Genomic DNA, 21870 nt, shown 5'->3' on the forward strand with positions numbered 1-21870 from the left:
TCTCTACCCAAGTTCATGGTCAAGTCCTTTGTCAAAGTTAACTGAGAATATATTGTAAACTACATGATAAAACAGGTCTACGGTGCTGAAATGGTTAACAGAAATGTGCTGAGTCAGAGTTCCTGCATCACCACCAGATAAGAGAGCTGGTTCCATGGCTGGTTCGCATGGTGAAAAGTAGGCGAGTTTGTGGCCTGAAATGACCTTTAGGAAATGACCTTTAGTAAAAAGTATCAAGCTGTCTGAAGTCTGCATAATAACAGCTGGGCGATTAGCTTCCTCTCCAATTGTAAGCATTTGCCTGCTTAGTTCTATTTTCTCTCAGTCACAGGCAAGCATGTGATCCATTTTCTCCTCGGATCACATGCTTACAGTATTATTATTACTGTAAAAGGCCATAGGCTAGGGTACACAAGATCTGTGAATTAACTGGATTAACATCATACTTGAGGTGTAACTAAACGAGATGTAGATTAACGTACTCACCAGGTCAAGGCCTTATGATGATTCTAAACCCTCGTTTTCATTTGTTCATAGTAATTGTGTTGTTTTACTACTCACTATAATCTGGAAAACAAACAGGCAATTGGAAAGGGAAGGTTTGACATTTTTGAGTGGTGGCACTCTTACTAAATTGTATTATCATACCAGGAAACTATCGTTTTTCATATGGCCTATTGCACGTTCCATTACTGCTAAGAGGAAGTTGTACTGCTTGTCATATTAGAGTTATGTCTCTGTGAACACACCCCATGGCTGGCAAACTTGTAGCAGTGGGTGGAGGAGAGAGTGACAAGGAGGTGTTCGATGAGGACGAGAGAAACTTCCTGAGAGACGAGACTGGAGGTAGTCGGGGGACGGAGTCAGCTAGACAGATGATAACGTTGTTAGAGAGATGTCTTCGCTGAGCAAATCGTGGATTCTGCTCGTAGGCTTAATACTTTTCTACGTGACCTATCTGATGCTTGGGGCACTCGTTTTCTCCAGCATAGAGCGGCCAGTCGAGGAACAACTCAAACTTGACATAGAAACGCTACGACAAGAGTTTCTTAATCAAAGTTGCATAAATGATTCTTCGCTCGATATATTTTTGGTAAAAGTTTTGGAGGCCAACAAGTATGGAGTGTCTATCCTGCGGAATTCCTCACTGGATTCAAACTGGGATCTGGCTTCCTCTTTGTTCTTTGCAAACACTTTGGTAACAACAGTCGGTAAGCCGTTCATCATTTTTTGTTTCCTTGTTGTTTTTGTCTAACGCCAAACTCAGCGAAGTAAGAAAACAAATGATGTAGGTCTCATTTTAATGGGTAGCCTAGGGCTAATTGCTACACAAATATGCCACGTAGACTAGGGTATGTACCTCTTAAATGCCCTGTTGCCATTCCGATGTTGACAGATGTGCAGTTTCCTACTAGTTCAATGTGTTTTTGTTTACCGACCATTGCACCTCAATTTAGAAATCAAGCATTGCTATTTTCTAGAAGACGCGTGTGGGACAAGTGTCCCCTTCACATCTCGCTGTGTTTTGTTCATCCGTTGACAGGACTAAGATGCCAGTTATATGTATAAGCAGGCATAATTTTCGGCGTTTTGAACGGTTTTCCAAAACCACTCAAACCTTTCTTATCTCAATCTCGACTATGATCAAAGCCAAGTTGTTTCAAAGTAGCGTATCTAACTGATGTTATGTTACCAGGCAGACAGAAACCCCGTCCATAAGCATTCAAGGCAGTAGGAGCTAAATCTTTTTTTGCGTTATGGACGTCCACGATGGCTGCTGATCTTTGCATGGATGGACGGACGGCGATGCTGTTCAGAGTGCCGTCCATAGAGGGAGCATATATTTTGGACGGGGTCATAGCCGTCCATATGGACGGCGATGCTGTTCAGAGTGCCGTCCATAGCATATATTTTGGACGGCGATGGATTAGCAGGGACGTCCGTCGTTAGGGGGAGCATAGATCATGGACGGCGTCATAGCCGTCCATATGGACGTCCATAGAATGACGGCGATGGCTGCTGATTTTACAGACGGCGATGCTGTTCAAAGTGCCGTCCATAGAGGGAGTTTATATTTTGGACGGCGATGGATTGCATGTTTAGCAGGCTGTTGAGCTAACAGAACTGCAGAAGGCTACCATTGCATGTAGCTAGCTACTAGGGATGGGCATTCGACTAAATTGTCTTAATCGATCTTCGGGAGAATTAACGATCGATTTTCGATTAATAATTAACATTTTTATATTAAAATTCACAGTTTATAGGCTATAGTAAAATGCAGTGAAAATCGAAAAAACAGCGTGTTTCCGCATTGAGATCTGTAGTGTAAAGGGCCCTATTATCGTCCACTCTAAATCTCCAACGTTCGGGGCCCCATTATCGTCCACAACCGTTTTTCTGTTAATTTCTTAAAGAAAATATGCAGCAGCAACGAAAGAAAGTAACTCATCGATATGTACACATCTTATTATGCTGCACACCAAATTACAGCTTCTTACTTCGAGATTTGAGTGTGTAATTACGCTCTCAACCCGTATGTGTTGCATCTGCCTTCCGCAGCGTCAAACTGACAATTCTCCATTGAAAGTGGTTGGGTGGATGATAATGGGACCCCCTAGCTAACTGCTAAAATCAGGAAAGTAACATTTCTAGGCATATCCGGATTGGATTTCAATACCGGAATGTTATAATATGGGTGTGTATCTATATATTAAAGTATAATGCTGTGACATAGGCCCAACGTTTTTAATTTGTAGTATAACGACATTTTGGTAACATTGCTAACGAGCGTCGAGAACTAGGTGGACGATAATGGGACCCCTTACTAGGTATTACAAGAAAAACAACTATTTCTGTAACTCCTAGAAGCGGAGCCGACAGCTAGAAGCCTGTGTTCAAACACAACTGACCCTCGTTTTTTTCCGGCTTATTAACAAAGCTTCATAAAAACTTTCGCCCTCAACAATACTTAAGGGTAGCATATCCATCTCGATGGACTTACAGATCCGTTGGGTAATTTTCTCTGCTCGTTGTGCATCGCAGCTCCTCCGTGCTATAGCACCAAGAGCAGGATGCACCGCCACTAACCAGGGTCGGATGTACGTTCTTCAAGTGGTACATCATTTGAGTCGTGGAGGAGTTGTATTTATACTAAGCTTTGCAGTGTTGGCAGTGAACAAAGGAATTTTTTAGTCAATATGGTCTCACGCTACACTTCGCCGTGACCTCTTCATATTTTTTTAAATAGCTATGGAAACTCGCTGGTAATTGAGTAGGCCTGTGGCGTTTTTTTCCAAACATTGGCTTCATTTGGTAAAATGTTTAGCTAATTGCTGCCACAGCGAAATCCATTGCAATCCTTCAAGACTCACACTACGCAACAGAACACGCATTAGTTTTATCGATGAACAAATCATGTTATTGACTAAATTCTTAATGATCGATAATCGATCGTCGATTAATTATGCCCATCCCTACCAGCTACATTAACTTTGGATGACTCAATCTTTTGTCAAGTTAATTTGTATGAATTGCATGTTAGTGTAGGCCATATATTTACGCCTTATTCTTTTTACATAATCAGCAGTATAATCTCATGACAATATAGACTTGAAAAACAATATGTTATGGTTTGGGTTTGCCTAGATATAGGCTACATATATTTTAATTATTTCGAGAATTGTTAATAAAGACTCATTTAAAATTTTAACATTTGGAGTGTTAGGCCTATAGGCTAGCCTATTACGTTTTGCATTTGTCTCCGCTCAAAGTGGTTCGTGCGCAACATTGGAGCAACTGACTGGTGGCTCCAAATCCACCCATAAAACACTTTAAACTGACGGTTTAAAAGACCTAAATGGCAATGTATTTCATAGGGTCATAACACAATGTTAAAATTTTAAATGAGTCTTTATTAACAATTCTCGAAATAATTAAAATATATGTAGCCTATATCTAGGCAAACCCAAACCATAACATATTGTTTTTCAAGTCTATATTGTCATGAGATTATACTGCTGATTATGTAAAAAGAATAATAAAGGCGTAAATATATGGCCTACACTAACATGCAATTCATACAAATTAACTTGACAAAAGATTGAGTCATCCAAAGTTAATGTAGCTAGCTACATGCTATGGTAGCCTTCTGCAGTTCTGTTAGCTCAACAGCCTGCTAAACATGCAATCCATCGCCGTCCAAAATATAAGCTCCCTCTATGGACGGCACTTTGAACAGCATCTCCGTCTGTAAGATCAGCAGCCATCGCCGTCATTCTATGGACGTCCATATGGACGGCTATGACGCCGTCCATGATCTATGCTCCCCCTAACGACGGACGTCCCTGCTAATCCATCGCCGTCCAAAATATATGCTCCCTCTATGGACGGCACTCTGAACAGCATCGCCGTCCATATGGACGGCTATGACGCCGTCCAAAATATATGCTCCCTCTATGGACGGCACTCTGAACAGCATCGCCGTCCGTCCATCCATGCAAAGATCAGCAGCCATCGCCGTCAGTCTATGGACGTCCATGGACGTCCATAACGCAAAAAAAGATTTAGCTGCCTCTCATTCAAAGTGTATTGTCCAGGCAGCTACAGAACGCTAGTCATGATCTAGAATGTAGCAAAGGTCCATCACCAAACATATCTCAGACACTGTGTTATGCTTTGTACCAAAGGATTACACATGTGGCTGAATAAAAGGTCTACAGGGCTTTCCTGTTCAGTCATGCAAATGGTTTATCACCATTACACTGAAATACATGCAAATACATAAGTGACATGTTATCTATTTAACCAGGGCAATGTAAGTTGGGTCACTGCTCAGCCCTTTGGACCTGGGAGCAGAAGGAACAGTTCTGTTGATTTGACTTCAGTGTTAGCTTGAAAATCCACAGGATGCCCTAGAAATGGTATAGAATTGACATGTCTGTGTGAATCTGGATATCTTGGTTCTTGCTAGTTATACATGTCAAGTCACTGTTAGATTGCGAAATACTCAATCAGGTTGATGGCCTCCATGTATAGTATTTGTGTGATGGGTCTCAAGAGGATGTTACAGACTTGTTGATTACTTCAGATGGGAGGCCGATGTGCATATTGCTGGGTTTATCTGCTGGATGAGAGCTGGTTCCAAGGTACTCAACAGCATCATGGTCATCATTTGACCCCCATACAAGAATGCAACCTCAGGGGGGTTAAGAAAGACCAGGTTTTTGCTGACCACACAAACCAACATCAGTTGCAGTTATGACTCCCAGTCAGCTCATAGCCACTGTGTTTCTGCAGCCATGCGTATCCCCCCTTTTCCTGACACGCGAAGGGGGCCTGTCAGAGGTCTTCACGCCCTCTGCACTGGGCCACAGGTGGCTGTCCTCACTGACAGACACTGCAAAGTTCAGCCAGTTCTCTCTGTCTGAACTGAGTCATATTGACGTTCGTAGCTCATTTCTATTTTTCCTCTCATGAACTAAAGGGATGGTTTTGGTTTTCACACAGTGGGCTTGTCACAGAGGTTTGGTGTTCCCGAGTGTCGAGGTGTTGCTTGACTGTTGTTTCTTCCCACCTTGTGTTCCAGAGCAGTTTCTTTCATTTGGCCCTGGAATGAGATCCCTGCGTTGTCTGTTTGTCTCTGTTTAGCTTGAGCCTATGACTTTTGAGTAATTACATAAACGGATAAATGTGAGTGCCTAGTATAGAGGGTCATTTGGGGTGAGGGAAGCCTGAAGCTATATGGTTGTTTTCATTAAACGTTCGTTCATTTTGATGTCAAAAGGCCACCGGTGCAAGGGTTAACTGTGACCAGTGGGCCTCTTAGATGAACGACAAAGATTGTGTGTGTTTGTGTGAGGGTGAAGAGGGCCCCAGAGGTTGTATTCAGATAAACACACTATCCATATTCTTGTTCTCAGGGCAGGATTATAACTGCTTTTGAAGGCTGTGTGAAGGAGAAACATAGGTGGCTTTGTTATCATTTCCCCCTGGTCTTTCTCTCCTTTTCCCCTCTCCTTTTCTCTCTTTGTTTATCTCTTACTGTTTGCGTCTTTGTCTCAGCATTTTCACTGAAGAAAAGCAAGAATTGGTCTCCTCGTTGGCTCACCAGGCAGAGCAGGGAGCACAAAGGCGTAAGGCCTTATCGCAGGGTTCCCTTATCTCCTTGCTTTTCTGTCTCTCTGTCTTGATCAAAATAAATGAAGCCAATTAGAAAACAAGAACATGTATTACATTTTCCATCTTGTATTCTCATTGTAGAGGACACTAGATATGGCTATCAGCTCTTTGTAAAAGGGCTCACTCTGGGGTGAGTCACCTAGAAAACTTGATGAAAAGAATACAACTTTCCGGGAACAGTACATACTTTTCCTTTTGTGTGGTGACTGGTTTGACTGGTCTGCTTTTATGACCTGGCAAATATACCCAGTATATACGATGGTTCGGTGACAGAAAACTGGAATACGCCTGTTCTCCGAACATTAAGTGTGTAACTTGTCCTCATTGTCTAAAGGATTAACAAGTTTAAAGTTCTGTGTCAAGGCAAAAGTAAAATGATTAAACAGAGATATAACTAAGAATTTTCTCTTCCTATCCATTTCCTTTCTTCTTGTCCTTCTCTCTCTCTCTCTCTCTCTCTCTCTCTCTCTCTCTCTCTCTCTCTCTCTCTCTCTCTCTCTCTCAGGTTACGGGCACACCACTCCTCTTTCAGATGCAGGGAAGGCCTTCTCCATCTTCTACGCCCTACTGGGCGTCCCCTTCACTATGCTGGTGCTGACGGCCTGCGTCCAGCGCCTCATGTACCCGCTGGTCTACGCTCCCGTGGGGCTGGTCCAGCGGGCCGGCCTGACCCAGCGCTCAGCCACGGAGGTCCACTTCCTGGTTCTGACGGTTGTGGTGGTGCTGTGCTTCTTCATGGTGCCTGCGGCGGTCTTCAACACGTTGGAGGAGAACTGGTCCTTCCTGGACGCTGTGTACTTTTGCTTTATCTCGCTGTGCACCATCGGACTCGGGGACTACGTGCCAGGGGAGCAGGCAGGACAGAGGCTCCGGCCTCTTTATAAGATCTCTGTCATGGGTGAGTTGTCTCTGGCTGCCTGGTCGTACATCATTGCTATGTCAGTCTTCTCTCTTTTTCTTTCTTCTTTTTTTCTGTCTGTCTGTCTGTCTCTCTCTCTCGCTGGCTCGCTTGCTCTCTCGCTCTCAATTTTTTTTCTCTCTTTTTTCTCTTTCTTTCTTCCTTTCTTTCTCTCTATCTCTCTCACTATCTGATTATCTGCGGTCAACTCTACAGAATGCTTGTCACAGGTGAGTCTGTGAGCCGGCAACACTGCTGTCAGCTGTCAACTTCCTGTTTCTTTACGATGACAGCAGTCCTCAGTATGCAGAGGCAGTGACTTTAAGGTGTCTGAGTGTATTTGACTAATGGGCGGGTCAATGAAAACCCTATTGGTTGTATAAACACACACAACACATCCTGTATTCTGTATTCACCGGATCTAGTTAATGGTGTTGTCCTTGATGACAAAGCATCTTTAGTGAGGGATTTTGTTTGGGACTGTGGGTGACAGGACCTGGGTGTGGTTTTCACAGCTGTGCGAAGCAGAGATGAGGGCTGTGTTCTGTTTCAGAACGTTTTTGCCCTTGTGCCCATACTAAGTCCTCATCTCCTTAGTACTGGGAATGTGAGTCCAAACAGGAAGGAATCAACTTTTTGGACTGGAATGCATCCGAAGATAAACAAGAGAATGGCCAGCATTGCCAGGAGTGACTTGTTCAACCCAGAAGCCAGATTTTAGCACTCTCGAGAGCCATGTCTTAGCATGGTCAGAGCAAGCTGGCTGATTGGTCTGGTCAGAGAGAGCTGTCTGATTGGTCTGTCCAGCTCTGACAGCTGCCCGCGGGGGAAGTGCAGCTCACAGTGGGACGGAGCAAAAATGTGGCACCTCTTCTGTGAGAAATAACATTTCATAAGTGCCATTTTTACTTCAGTTAGTCAAGACAGTGAACGTGAAGTGAACTTGACTCCATTCAACGACGGCAACTGGATGAGGTTGTTGTTTTGTTCTTGTTGGAAGGATTAAAATAGTAAAACTAATCTTCCTGTTTTTACGTGGAGAAGCAGCTCACTTTTTTACGTCTGATTTCTCAGGAAAGGTAGAACATGTGAAACGAACACCCGTTAAAAGGATACTTCCATCCATTTCCAAACCTAAAGAGACTTTTGTTTACCCAGTTGAAAACATCAGCTCAGTGATACTGCATGTGACACAGTCTTGGCCTCTGCAACGGCTTGTCCTAATCTCCTCATGTATGTTCCTGTTTTCACCCAATGACCTGGGTGAAAACAATTCTAATATGTATAGATGTCTTTTGAAGAGACGTCACTCTGTGGCAACTTCATTCAGTATCTGTCTACAATCTCATAATTACACCTACGTCTGAACGTTCATTTTTTCAGAGATGTTGGTCATCACAGTTCGGGTCACATGCACTAACCCTGACAGGTCAAGAAGGAAACAGCTTCAAGTAGGTCGCCAATTGTAAAGTAAAGGGGGAAACGATCCCTGTCTCTCCCGCCACTTGTAGCTCTCTGAGGGCTTGTATTGTCCCAGAATGCATTATGATGAGAGTCACAAGCCATCTCTGTTAGGGGTAATTGGGTTAAGTTAGGAATGAGACTCTTATTCTGTCTGAAAATAAACCCTCTGTTCTGTCCAGTATAATGTATTCTATTGATGAATTTGGGGGGGTGTCAATTCATTTTAGGAATGACTTTTAGCTTGGGAAATCTGGATTGAAACAGTGTTGTTGGAAGCAGGATTTCAACTATCCACCCATGTTGCATCAGAAACTCTAGAGGAGAAGGAAAGGTGGATTTATAGAGAACACACAAATAGCTTGTGAGAACGGCTATATAGGCCTAAATACAGTTTGATTTGATTTGACAAAAGGGTTGTGGATGCTAAACCAGCGCTCCAGTTCCTACCCCTCACTTGTTGCCTGGTTTCAGCCGCTATGTAGGTCACATCCCCTCTGATTAACCTCGTTGGTTGTTCTTGTCTCCAAGGCGGATTTGCCTGTGCTGGAAAATAGTGTGTTTTAAACACTAAACTTTTCATCCTCAAACAAGTGACCCAAGGCTAATAAATACTTCTGACTTGATGTGACAGAAAAGCGTCCTCAAAACAAGCCACAACTTCACTTTTCCCTCAACTTCCTTGCAACTGAAACTAATTTATATTTACTCAATTCTGCCAGTTAGAGAGTCATAATTCGGCATCTGTGTCTTCATGGATACACTAACCCTGCTCTCTTCCTCCAGTTTACCTCTTCGTAGGCCTGCTGATGATGTACCTGGTTCTGCGCGCCTTCCACAAACTGGCCGACCTGCATGGCCTCACTGCCATGCTGCAGCTGCCCCACTGTGAAGAAGACGAGGACGAGGACAAGACGCCCATCGTGGAGGCCGGTCCACAGGACCAGCAGCAGGCTGACAAGGCTGCCAGCAAGCCCCTAGACCCCGGATCACAGCTCTCGTACAACTCCATCAACAGATAGCTTAGCCCGGGCTAGCTCAGGTCTCTCTCTCTCTTTTTCTCTCTTGGTTTTCTGTCTCTCTCTCTGTCTGTCCCCCTCGCCATCTCTCCCTGTTTCTCATTCTCTTTCTGTGTCTCTCTCTCTCTCTGACCCACTTTCTGTCCTGTTTTCTCTGTCTCTCTCTCTCTCTTTCCTCTCTCTTCTCTCTATTTCTGTGTCTTCAGAATATTGACACCATGTAATTCACCTGCATTCAGGTTCCAGGACAGCTAGTCTACAATGTTCCACATTGATGTGGGGAGGTCGGTGGTGACTAATTTACAGTTTTGGATCCTAGTTTGGGTGTTGGGGGTGGGGGGGCTGTAAAGTGAAGCCTTAATGTTACCAGGAAACCTGCCATCACCACAAGGCCTATGCCAGGCTCTGAACCACCAGACTACAGCAGCCTGAGCAGACCAAAAAGAGCAAACCTGACCTCTTCAGATACGCAGGTTCACCAGGTGTGACACTGCTGGGTTGGTCACTCTGCTCAGCATTGACGTGCCCATCCACATCACGCAGGGATTGACAAGGAGTTCATTTTTAAATACTGTTATTCTCTCTTGACCAAAAATGTATGACTTATGTTCGGAAAACCAAACTGGTATGCTAATGTATTGTGTTGGATCTTGTGTTTGTGTCATTACATGTTTCTGTTGGAACTGTGTGCCTTTTGGTCAGGGCAACTGTTACACACGTTCAACACTACGCACACATTCCACACATTCAACACAACACACAGGTCACCAGAGTGGTCTTTTTTGAGACCATGTTTGGCAATGCAGAATACAAAAAATGCCATGGGCTGGCTTCCTATGTGGTGCTGCCCCCTACAGTGTCTGCTTATGTATTGCAACATGTTTATTGTTTGCAGGAATGACAGGGCCAAAAGGTTTCAATGGAGGGAAGTGATGATAGATGGTTATGAAATTTCCACGTATGTTACTGAGGTATTTGGTGGTAGACTTTAACATTATACCAAATGCTACTTCCATTGCATGTATGTTTCTTTGTGTCGGTAAAAGATACTTGTGTCAAGGTACAATATCATATATCAATTTAGTGGATGTTTTGGACGTGTCCTTAGTATTGTGATAGTTTTGAGGTGATTTCCCAGACACCCTCAGAAATGGATTAGAGACTTTGATCTTCAATCGAAAACATGTACTGAAAGTAGTTTGAAGATCAGAGGCCTAATTTGTCAAACGTTCTTGGGAGTTAACCACATTTTTATCGCAATATTTTTCCTAAATGTGTTTACGCAATTTATTAAAATTTTCTTTAGTTATTGTTTTACTTCAATTACATTGTAGTGGGCAATATAGGCTATCCCTCTGCAAGCGCTCAATAGTGGTTTCTGCTCAAGTATTCATGATATGCCAGCAATACAGTTCACGAATCAAGAGGATTTCTACTAATGCACAATTTAAGATGATCAAGTCGGTGCGTGCGCACATTTTTTTAAATGAAGTTGGGATTATGAATCTACTGTATTTTGGGGAAATGTATCATAAGTTTATTATATTTTGAAGAATACTGTCCATATTGAGCAATGTAGGAACGTTTCTGAAGAGCACTTTAACTGTTCACATCCTGCCAGGTGCTCATGCCTCTCTCCGTCCATGACAGGACGCTGCTCCTCTTAAATGGACCCCATCAATCCTAATACTGTATTTGTTGTAGTTTATCCCAGCAGACTGACTGAAAACTGTTAAATGTCCTGTATGATAGCGTATTGATCGATAGTTAATTACAGGGTGAGATTTTAATTCAAATGCATGTAATGTATTCATAGCCAATTAAAAACTTCACCTTGTTAACTGCCGTGGTTTAGTGGAGAATATTGTGGAATTTCATCCAAGCCTTAAAATACTAAACCTTATTATGTCTGATTATCGTGCCTACTATTTCAGTAATTCCCTGAACTTGCTGTTTAGCTGTATAGATTAGTGTCCCATTACACAGCCCTTCTCGTAAACTGAGGTTTTGTCAAGTCTCTGAGAAAACCCCAGAACTAAGCCAAAAGCAGAATTATATATTTCTTTTTTTCTCAAATTTATTACAAAAGAATTATAACAGTGATGTTGGGATAGACATTTCCCTTAACTATGTCTTTTCAAATATAAAATACATTATAACATTCCTGTTAAACAAATGAATATGGTAAAGGAACATTTTAACATGAACTGCAAGTACATTAAAATAACATAAATAAGTCTATAAATAACCCATAATTTGAACCATTTCTGACACAAACACACAACTCTCTTTGCTGAGTCACCTCCTCTTTGAGAAGTGACTCAGCAAATATACTGTAGATAAGTACTTCCACATCTGTAAACAGAAAAGGACATTTAAACAGCTCAAGAACAGTTAGTTTGTGCTTCCCAGAACAAACATTGTTCCTGGACCTGTCTTATAATTCAACAATCCTCAAAACACTAAATACACCTGTGGCAAAACCATGCAGAACAAAAGGCAGTGACATAGTTTAGAGTTGAGATAAAGATACAAAAACGGTGAATGATTAGAACATTATGGATATAGAGCAGTGTTCAATGTCAGTGTTTTGCCATTTCTCATGCCAAACATATGTAAGTATTTATCCTAAACGTAGATATTTTCAGCCCATCATTTTAAACCACAACAACATAATTTATTCTTCTGGGCATGAACGTGCCAGTATTGGCAATAAATCATATGAACTGACAAAAACAATGGATCAAAATGATTCTATGAAAATGCAAGCCACGTCTTGCAGGTGGCACAAACCATGCCACCTGCATGACATTAAACTCTTGAGATACACAGCAATTTCCAGAAACTGTAGACTATTGTATTTGTTTTAGCCTAGAAATGGTTAATCTTGGGAAAAATGTTAGTTGGATCGAACCCAAAAAGCACACCTGCATTCAGGTGTGTAGTACGATAACAGGAAACAACATAGTGTGTATAGTATGGAAGCTGCATAGTGTTATACCTGTATAGTTGTATGAAGAACAAACAGCAACCATACTGTAAGTGTAGAGCGTTATCTTAGTGGTCAAGAAGGACAGATATTAAGTATACGACACACTACGCAGACATGCCTGTCTTCACAGAAGACAAGTACACATGTTAGTGTTTAGGACACAGTATTTGTGTGATTTAAACACACGTTAAATCACGTACAAGCCACAGGGTGGCTCTAAATCATTTATCTGACCTAGGATTACAATTCAGTTGTTACAAGATACAATGTCTGAAGTGAGCAATCTAGTATTATCCAACTATATAATCTCTTGATACAAGCGAAAAGTGACTAAAATGTTAAGAATATTCTAAATAGATATCAGTACATCATTACTGTTACGAGAAAGTACAAAAGGGCCCCTGTTCAAAAATCATCTCCTAAAACTAGCACATTTCGACCACGTGATCGACTAAAAGAGTCAACAACAGAAACAACTCTGCCGTTGTCTTCTTCTCTGGTTCTGATGTCACACTGTTCTACTGGGGAGTTCCAGAGCATTAGGACTCCACCAAGATCTCCATCAGGTGGTCCAGCTCTGACAGCTCCCTGAGGCTCTGGTTGGGGGAGAAGAGAGAGCTGGAGGAGGAGAAGAAGGGAGAAGAAGAGGCCAAGGAGGGGAGGCATCTCAGGAGCTCCTGGGAGAAGGGACAGGAGGAGGGAAAAGAAGAAGAGGAGGAGGTAGACGAGGGGGCCCGCACTCCGAGGGCCCCCATCTCCCTCTCCAACGTCGAGGTGTCAATGTCCTGGAAGATGCCATCCAGGGTCACGTCCTGCAAGTAGCCTGAGGCCATGACCTCAGCAGTACCCCAGTTCACCCCCTCCCAACCCCTGCTGACCTCAGCCCTGCGCCCCTCCCAAACCCCCTGCCCTGGACCAGACAGATTCTCCAGGGACCTGAGGGGCAACCGTGGGACAGACTGAGGCCCCAAAACACCATCAATGGTTGTGTCCAGTTCCTTAAGGATAGATGATATGGCTCCTGACATAGAGAAATCCGGTTCTGCTGTCATGGCAACCCAGTCCTCCTCCTCTACTCTGGAATGGCAGTTTACTACACTTACGAGGGAAGGGAGAGATTCCATAGTTGAGAAAGGAGCAGTAGGTGATACTGGAGTAGCCTTATGGACCACTTCATCTGGACGCTTTGTTTCTTGTGTTACTTGGCGCAGGGTGTTGGCTATCAACACAGAGCGTCGCAAACTAGGCTCCACGAGCTCTTGGCCGTGCTGGTACTTCACCAGAGAAATGTCGAGAACCGACTGTCTCTGATTCTCCCAGCGTACGCCGTTAACGCTGCCGTCTTCTTGAAATTTGCGCTTCAGTCCCTTGGCGATCATCATTTACCTGGAGAGAAATTAATTACAAAAAGCGTGTAAGTGCAGACAGAGCAAGTTCGAATAAAGCCCTTGAGCAACATACAAAGTCGTACGACATTGCCTTGCATATGCACTCAAAAGAATAGCATTAATTAACTCTACAAAGTCGGGAAAAGTCGTTTTAACAAACCTACGTATTCAACTTTCTTTCGTCTTGCCGTTTGCCTTATTGCAATGCTAGCTAAAGTCTTCCTTGAAATCTCCTTGTTGTAAAGAAGCCAGTCTTACTCAATCGAAACTTTTTCTTATTGATGATCTGACTATATAGTGTGTTGAGTTTCATTAATGATCACGAATACAGTCGATATAAAAGTGATTTGTAGATGCAATTTGCTGAAATCACGACCACAAACAACTGCTACTGCGAACTCCTCAAATACTAAATCCCGCCTGCGATTTTGAGTTTCACGCTCAAAAAGAAGTCTGAGAATGGCATTATGGGACATGTAGTTTCTATTGTACTTTTCTAGTTACACTTTGATGGCTGTTTTTAACGGTAGGCCTCCACTCTCTCAATGATTCACATTACGCATTTCATACAATAGCCCAAAACCTGTTTTAAATTTCACACTTCACATTTGAACAGTGATGATCAAAATTAGCTCTACTGACAGATTTTTCCCATGACATCACTGAGCAGCTGTGATTACACCTACAGCGTGCCATTTATATTCTTGTTAAAGACCGATCGTCGCCACCGACGATGATTTCGCATTATTAAGTTAGCCTATAACATTTGCAGAATCAATGACTCAGGTAATAATACAGATATAAAGTTTCATATTCAACGATCTTCTCACATTCGGGAAACGCTAGTTTGAAGCGTCGCATTAGGGACCGGGCAAAAACTACCCATACAATTTTGAAAAATGATGACCTTTATAATATGTTTATGAATATAAAACCTCAAACGGACACCAGAGTATTCTAACAATGTCTGGTATACTTCCACAGCCTTTACTTTTTCAATTTCATATCAAACAAAATGATAGAATATTGCTAATCTATGAAAATAGTTTAATCCTCGCAAATCTTAACCCTTAGCTATATGTGTGAGTTCTAAATATGTCCCCACAGTTTGAGTAATGTTTCTGAAAAAGGAAGCTAGCTAGCTTTAGTTTGCTTCTGTTACCTAGCAACCTAGCATTATATTTGAAGCAATGCTACATAAAGGATAATGTCGGCTATATTGTCCGGAGGTCATTATTCAAAAATGAATCCCGACGGGGTGAACAACACCCCGACCGACGCGCAGCGTCGCTCCTCCTCCTCCATTTGCTCGTGATCACCCCCAGTAGAACTCTGGTGGTAGGCTACTACAACCTAATTCGGTACAATAAGGCTTAATAGGGAGAGGACAGGCTCTCCTTAAATAGGCTCTGCTAATACCTGCTAGTGTTACTTGTTAGCCTCCTAATTGTAAATTTTGTAGCCATACTATAGCGTTTGTCATATAGTTTTTGTCTATTGGAAAATAGTCATTTGGAATTTTCTGAATCACACATGTGCAACACTAACGGTGCGTCCACTACAGCGGAGCGGCGCGGAGCGGCACGGAGCGGCGCGTCGGCTTCCAATTCATTTTCAATGAAACCGGGCGTTGACGCTCGTGTAGGGCATTGTGGGAGCGTACGCAAGCGTCAACGCCCGGTTTCATTGAAAATGGATTGGAAGCCGACACTCCGCGCCGCTCCACTCCGCTGTAGTAAACACGCACAGTAAGCTGTGAGACCCGCATGCAATATCCAGAGATTAGTGATTTATCATTTAGTTTGAAAATTAATTGAAAAGGTAAAGGGTGTGGAAGTAGCCTATACCAGACATTTAAAAAAAAAAAAACTCTGGTGCCCGTTTGAGGTTTTATGTTCATAAAAACATTATTAGTCATAATTTTTCAAAATGGTATGGGTAGTTTTCACCCGGTCCCTAACGCGACGCTGCAAAGTAGCGTCTTCCGAATGTGAGACGAATGTCGAATGTCAAATATGAAACTAACTTCTCCTCGGTATAGGCTTTCCTCCCAGGCTAATGAAGAGCATTTTTATGGTGTTTCAGAACTCCTCGTTTGAAGAAAAGTTAGCCCTATCTCTTCATGCATGTTTAGCCTAAGATAACTGAATTAAGCAGGCTTACCTGATATCGTCTTCCAATTAAATCATTACTTTTGTCTTCAACGTGTTCGATTCTGAGAAGAACGACTGGAGTTCCAGTACACGGAGTACTACTTCCCAGTTTGAAAAACACCGAGGTTATGACTCCGCCCATAGTTATGCATTGGTTACCATCGGTGAAACCACACTGGTTTCTTACTGAGAACTTCATAGATAATTTGCATTTTATTACCAGTTGTCTGTGTGGGCTATTTGTTCGAAGAATGTAGCTTATACTCGGGTTCTAACAAAAATCCTTTGCTATTAAATACCATGGAGCGGATCAATGTGGTTAATGTGAAAATGTGATGTAATTGTCTGACTCCTGCACACCAACTACTATTGTGTATCGCCTAGACTTACACAAACCTTTATCATTGTAAAACATTTATTTCAGAAAGTGTACTTTACAAAATTATGATTATTAGGCTATTATTTTGCTGCTTCACATATTACATTACTCATTCAACACATCCAAACATTTTTCCAGAATTTTTCCTTCATCTTTGAGGGCTTAGGTTGTCAAAGCTGATCAGTGGGCATCCGGGAAACCCTCTGTGAAATTACTCGTTAAAAAGGTGATACAAATAACATGTGATTTGAACACAATGCATTGTTATAAAAAGCAATATAAAAAAACGAAAAAAATAGTCTAAAGCCAAAGCTGCCATTGGTTGGTGCAATGAGTGAACTGGCACTAGCATACACCTTTCTAGAAAATCTGAAACAGAGATGAGATGGTTTAGTGTCTTCATGGTTGGGCATACTCCCCACACACTCCCACCGATTTCCCATCCCAGTCACATGTCGACAGACACTTCACAAAGAAGTGAGCCAGATCGAACTTAGAGATGACCCTTCCCTTCAGCACGTTCTCTGTCACAGTGTACTTCTCAGTCAAGGGGAAGTTGTCTGGAAAGAGGGAGGGAAGTTCAGTGTTCTTGGTTCACTCGTGGACTCACTGGTGCACCACCAGACCAAAATGATGATGGGGCGAGAGAGGTGAAGAAAGAGAAGGAGAGAAGTAAGCGAGACAGAAAGAAGAGTAAAAGAGACAGGGAAAGAAAGAGAGAAAATGACAGAGAGAAGGAGACAGAACTGAGAGAAAGGGGGAAGGGAAAACCTGTGTGCATGAGGAAAAAGTGTCTGGTAACTGTTGCTCCACTGACCAGCGATATGGGGAGGCATGACGGCCACATAGTCCAGCCCAGACTCCTTCAGCACCATGAACATCCGGTCGTGGTCATCCGTCACTGCCATCAGTCGCGGGGGCGTCTTAGAACGCTCCCACAGCAGGAAGGCTGGACAGCAGAGAGAAGAGGTTCAAACTCCAGTTTCTTCTTGCTTGTTTGTTTGTTTGTTTAGGTGTATGTTTTGGAATTTATCAAGCTTTATCTGACATTGTATGTGTGAAGTGTGACAAGAAAGGCAGGGAGATAGGGAGAGAGGGGAAAACATGCAGCAAAGTCAATGTTCTGTTAGCTATGTACTGTATATCCCCCAGTTTTGCTCATTTGTCTTCATAGATTCTTAGTGAGTTAGGAGGACTGGATTATGTATCTAAGAAAGTCGGCATAATCCAAAAGTGAGCTTGGTAATAAGTAAAACAATTTGGTCCAGAGACACACCTGACATGCAAGCAACCACTTTTCTGATTCCACGAGCCTTCATGACTTCCAGAATGTTCCTAGTTCCCTCAGACATCACGGTAGTGGGACCTGTGAGCAGGCAAGGGAGTTATATTCAGCATGGTTAAAGCAGCAGAGGTGGTCCTTTTTAAGTTATTTTCAGTAAAAAAAATATCATGAGGTGAGGCGTATAGTGGTCTCTGGCTCCCTCTAGAGGATAATAGATGCTACGCCTGGCCATTCAGCGTTGTAAAACCAAGTCATTTAGTGAGAATCTGAGGGAACACTTTTATGAGTTATGACTATAGCTTTCAGATCAACAACGTTCTAGGGAGTCACAAAAGTTATGTTATGGTGGGTGTGGTAGTATGCATCATATATAGACTGATTCCATATAAATTTAAAGTACAGAACTAAAAAAGAATGATCCCTTCAATCTGTAACTTTACATCAACAAGTACTCTGCACTATCATGAGTCGGCTACTAACTGAGATCGTTCCTGGTGCCCAGGACGATGATAACAGCGTCCTGTCCCTCCATGGCCTTCTTGACATCCTCCTTCTTCATGACATCACCAACCACCACCTTGGATGCCTTGTGGTCTGCTGGCAGCCGAGCAGGTTCCCGAACCAGCACGGTCACACTGTAACCTGGGGATGGGGAGAAGTTTGGGGTTGAATTGCCTGATGCTGACAGAGATGATTCCACACAGAAATATAATCAAAATAGAAAGTACTGACTGCTAAATTAACTTTCATTGATCCATTGAATGGATACGAGTCTTGGCCTCAGTCTAGTTTGAGAGAAATTTGAAGGTTTCCAAATCTAGTCAAACTGTTAGTGTTGGTGATCAGTTAACACCGCCCTCTCTGTGTGCAAGAGATAAGGAGACAGAGCAGGGCTATCGCCTATCTGTGGGATTGCAATATGCCCCGTTCTCTGTCCAAACATGACTCAGCAGAAAGCTATAGCCCATAACGACTGTGATGACTCTGCGTTTTATGTCCTGTGATCTCAGCGCAAGGAAACGAAAACGCTCGCAAAACAAATAAATCATATGGCACATAGCTTCTTCTATTTCTGCACGTTGAGCTAGATTTCCCAGCATCCTGTTGGGTCACAGACAGCATCTTATTACGTCAACCAAGACAGCATCCCAGCGTTGTAGGACTGTAGGAAACCATGCTATCCAATGAATGGGTCATACATTTTACTACAATGTTTTTGTTAGGCAACGCTTTTAGTAGCCATATCTAAATCACTGAATGAAAGTTTTCCCATTTAGATGTTATGTCTGAGAGACAACTGTTTTTGTCCGTCATTGTTTGTTAGGCTACCTACCTGCTGCGTCCGCCAGTTGTAAGGTCACCTGCCCGGTCATCCCAGTGGCACCGAAAATCACAACATTCTTGATAGACTCGGACATTATCTCCGTTACAGTTCACAGTCAATAACTACACTCCGCTGAGAATACGCAACAACGTATCTGAGCAATTACAATGTAGATATGAACCTCGTTTGACACTTCAGGAAACGCCCCCTTTTAGATAACCAAAAAAAGGTCTACTTCCGTTACAAGCTCCTCCCAACTTCACCAATTAAAGGAAAACGCACCTTAAACTAATATATTTAGACATGTCATGGATCCATGTCATACTCTTTGTCATTTCTCTTTTTGTATTGCAGCGGAGAAGCCCACACTTGTAGAAAGAGGCAGACTGCATTAAATGTTAATTGTTTCTTTTGTTCCCTTATGTGGGTACAATCAAAAGTGCCTAATTATTGACATTTTCAGACCTAGTTTTAGTTGTTTTTTGGTGTCATCATAAAAAAACGTTTTGTTCCTCACATTATGAATTGTTACTGAGAAACAGAATCTTCGAAGGCGAACTCTCTCTCTCTCTCTCTCTCTCTCTCTCTCTCTCTCTCTCTCTCTCAAACGGAGGTGGCCTCCTCCGTCGCACTGATGCCGAATTCTCTCCAGCAGTATCACGAGAGGACACAGAGAGGGGGAACGTAGGCTACATCAGGTGGCCAGGATACACCGTGAGCCCACCGGCTTGGATTTTTGATCAAGCATCTCCGGCTGGCCGAGGGCTTCCTCCACGGTGGTCGCGTGGTCTCCTTAGCCAGTACAGAGATTGACCGTTTTTATGATACCGCATAACTGCCGTGATTAGATATCTCGCGTCGGATCCTTCTCAATACAGAGACCAATTGAGGAGACATCGACTACTTGGTTCAACTATGCCTGCGAATACAGGCGGCGAAAGGCTCCGCTTGTAATTCGCTCTCCGGTTCCAGTGTCATCATCAACCGATTGAAACGTTTATTTTGGGATAATACAAATATCCATATCTGGACTTGGGGGTGAAGGTAAGCTTGCAGCTAGCCCCATATTTGTGATTTTAGTGTGTCATTTCATTTATCACTGGAGACGAAAATTCGAGGTAGCTGTTTTGGTGAGAGATGCAGCAATACCGGCCTGCATTGACTGCTGCAAGACTACTGCAGTGATTCGGGGACCGTATTTCATACCCGTTTTTCCTATTTTTTACGATAACACATACGGCTTTTATAGCTCACCAATGTATAGCAAACACAACTGTCAATATATGCCCACGGTTTGATTGTCAAATGAGGGCATGTTGGGAACGAGGCCTTAACCGTGAAGCCATATGATTCATATCGGTCTTTGCATATGTGACCACACTTGGTCATATTACACACCTTTGTGTATCATAGGCAACAATTGTCTTATCGTACGGGAGTCATTCGTGTCCTATCCTCGATCTGACCTTTTCTCAAGCTATAAGGAACCCCGAGACGTTGGCAAGGCACTTCGAGCGTGTGAAACGCTGCAGTGAAAGTACCCCACATGGAATTTTCATTTGGAACCATTCGATCGAATTCTTTAAAGGGATTATTTACTACACGGCGTGGCAATTGCATCAGGCTACTTACTTCAAAGCCTACTAATACAATACAAATGAAAGCTTCAGCCTGCTTAATGGAATGGTATGGAGGGGAGAGTGCAGGGGTTCCATGCGGCGGGACAGATAGAGAAGCCGCGGCGGAAGGATGGAAGGAAGGCTGCAGGTCGTATGTGTCATTTTAAGGTTAAAAGCGATGTCTCCAAAAAAAAGGAGATGGAGCAGGCACAAATGGGTCCCTTCGCTCTTCCTGTCGGTCTTACACAAGCTAAAGGCAACCGTCTTGAGTCAAACCCGTGTTTCTTTGCCGACACACTATAGCGCATACAACTGCGTCGACTTGTGATATCATGCACAACTACCTTCTCACGCATATGGCCTCACCTTGTAAGCCACCGGTTTGTGTGTGATATCACAGACACGATATTGACAAACCCACGTTCTTTACCCTTCTCGGTTTCCGTGCGTGGGGATTGTTTTGCTTGGGAACTATAGGTGTGTGTTCACTACAGTGCTCCAGTCCAAGCCGGGCTGGGCGTCGCCGGCTGGACGTCGGAGTTCGGTCACAGATGTTTAAATTCTGGGATGACTCTAGATAAGCCTCAAATGCAGTGGCGTGCGATGACGTCAGACTACGACCGCTGTCCAGGGTGCTGATGTGTTCCGGAATTTGACTCGTGTTGAATTCTCGCAAATCTAAAGCCATTACCAGTTATAAAAGCACTCCCTCTGAACACATTTAAACTTTGCGTTCTGAAATTAAGTTTACATCATAAGAAAATCATACTCTCTGCACAAGCCATAACTTAATGTGTAATGAAGGAAAGGCTGGGTGTCCACAGCCTTCTGGGATTACACCCTGAGAACCCAAGTTAGACATCCCTCTGTTCTCCAACCTAACCTCTATGTTGAAAGTAAAGGTCAAACATATCCCCTCCTCTAGTTAGTATGTGGATATGTGTGAACGATGGTTGACGATAGCTGAATGAGAGGGGGGATGATGAGGGAGGATTGTAGAGAGACCAGTCTCCCATAGGCCTGAGGGCTGGGAGGGGGGGGTCGGTTGGGGATGAGGATACTGACTGATGAGGGCTGGCAGCTGTCTAACCTCAGGGAAGCTGCCAGCCTGCTCCTCATACACCTCCTTCTACTCCTCTCCTCCTCCTCTCCTCCTCCTGCATCCACGCCAGATC

The 21870-nt window shown here is 43.1% G+C and overlaps 4 protein-coding genes across 5 annotated transcripts in view; 2 read left to right on the top strand and 2 right to left on the bottom strand.

Moving 5' to 3' along the window:
- Positions 1 to 747: 747 nt before the first annotated feature.
- On the top strand, positions 748 to 11396 carry kcnk6 (potassium channel, subfamily K, member 6). The gene is made up of 3 exons (XM_047036500.1): positions 748 to 1211; positions 6683 to 7075; positions 9323 to 11396. Exons 1-3 carry the CDS (start codon positions 896 to 898, stop codon positions 9556 to 9558), a joined length of 945 nt encoding a protein of 314 aa, XP_046892456.1. The 5' UTR covers positions 748 to 895; the 3' UTR covers positions 9559 to 11396.
- A 298-nt stretch (positions 11397 to 11694) lies between these two features.
- On the bottom strand, positions 11695 to 16391 carry sertad3 (SERTA domain containing 3). Of its 2 annotated transcripts, none has more exons than XM_047036501.1 (2): positions 16099 to 16391; positions 11695 to 13933 (listed from the first exon to the last, which is right to left on the bottom strand). In XM_047036501.1, the coding sequence occupies exon 2, from the start codon at positions 13927 to 13929 to the stop codon at positions 13087 to 13089; it is 843 nt and encodes a 280-aa protein (XP_046892457.1). In that variant the 5' UTR covers positions 13930 to 13933; positions 16099 to 16391; the 3' UTR covers positions 11695 to 13086. The 2 variants fall into 2 exon arrangements, with proteins under 2 accessions (XP_046892457.1, XP_046892458.1); XM_047036502.1 differs by lacking the exon at positions 16099 to 16391 and adding an exon at positions 14100 to 14850.
- A 94-nt stretch (positions 16392 to 16485) lies between these two features.
- Positions 16486 to 19272, bottom strand: blvrb (biliverdin reductase B). Its single transcript, XM_047036507.1, has 5 exons — positions 19086 to 19272; positions 18233 to 18394; positions 17744 to 17833; positions 17285 to 17416; positions 16486 to 17027 (listed from the first exon to the last, which is right to left on the bottom strand). The coding sequence occupies exons 1-5, from the start codon at positions 19168 to 19170 to the stop codon at positions 16867 to 16869; spliced, it is 630 nt and encodes a 209-aa protein (XP_046892463.1). The 5' UTR covers positions 19171 to 19272; the 3' UTR covers positions 16486 to 16866.
- A 539-nt stretch (positions 19273 to 19811) lies between these two features.
- LOC124478256 (spectrin beta chain, non-erythrocytic 4-like) overlaps positions 19812 to 21870 on the top strand; it is a 54321-nt gene continuing 52262 nt past the window's right edge. Inside the window, 1 exon segment of the mRNA XM_047036482.1 lies at positions 19812 to 20120. The gene's annotated coding sequence lies outside the window, so the exon portion shown is untranslated.

The sequence above is a fragment of the Hypomesus transpacificus genome, chromosome 15, assembly GCF_021917145.1.
Source record: "Hypomesus transpacificus isolate Combined female chromosome 15, fHypTra1, whole genome shotgun sequence".
Classification (NCBI taxonomy): domain Eukaryota; kingdom Metazoa; phylum Chordata; class Actinopteri; order Osmeriformes; family Osmeridae; genus Hypomesus; species Hypomesus transpacificus.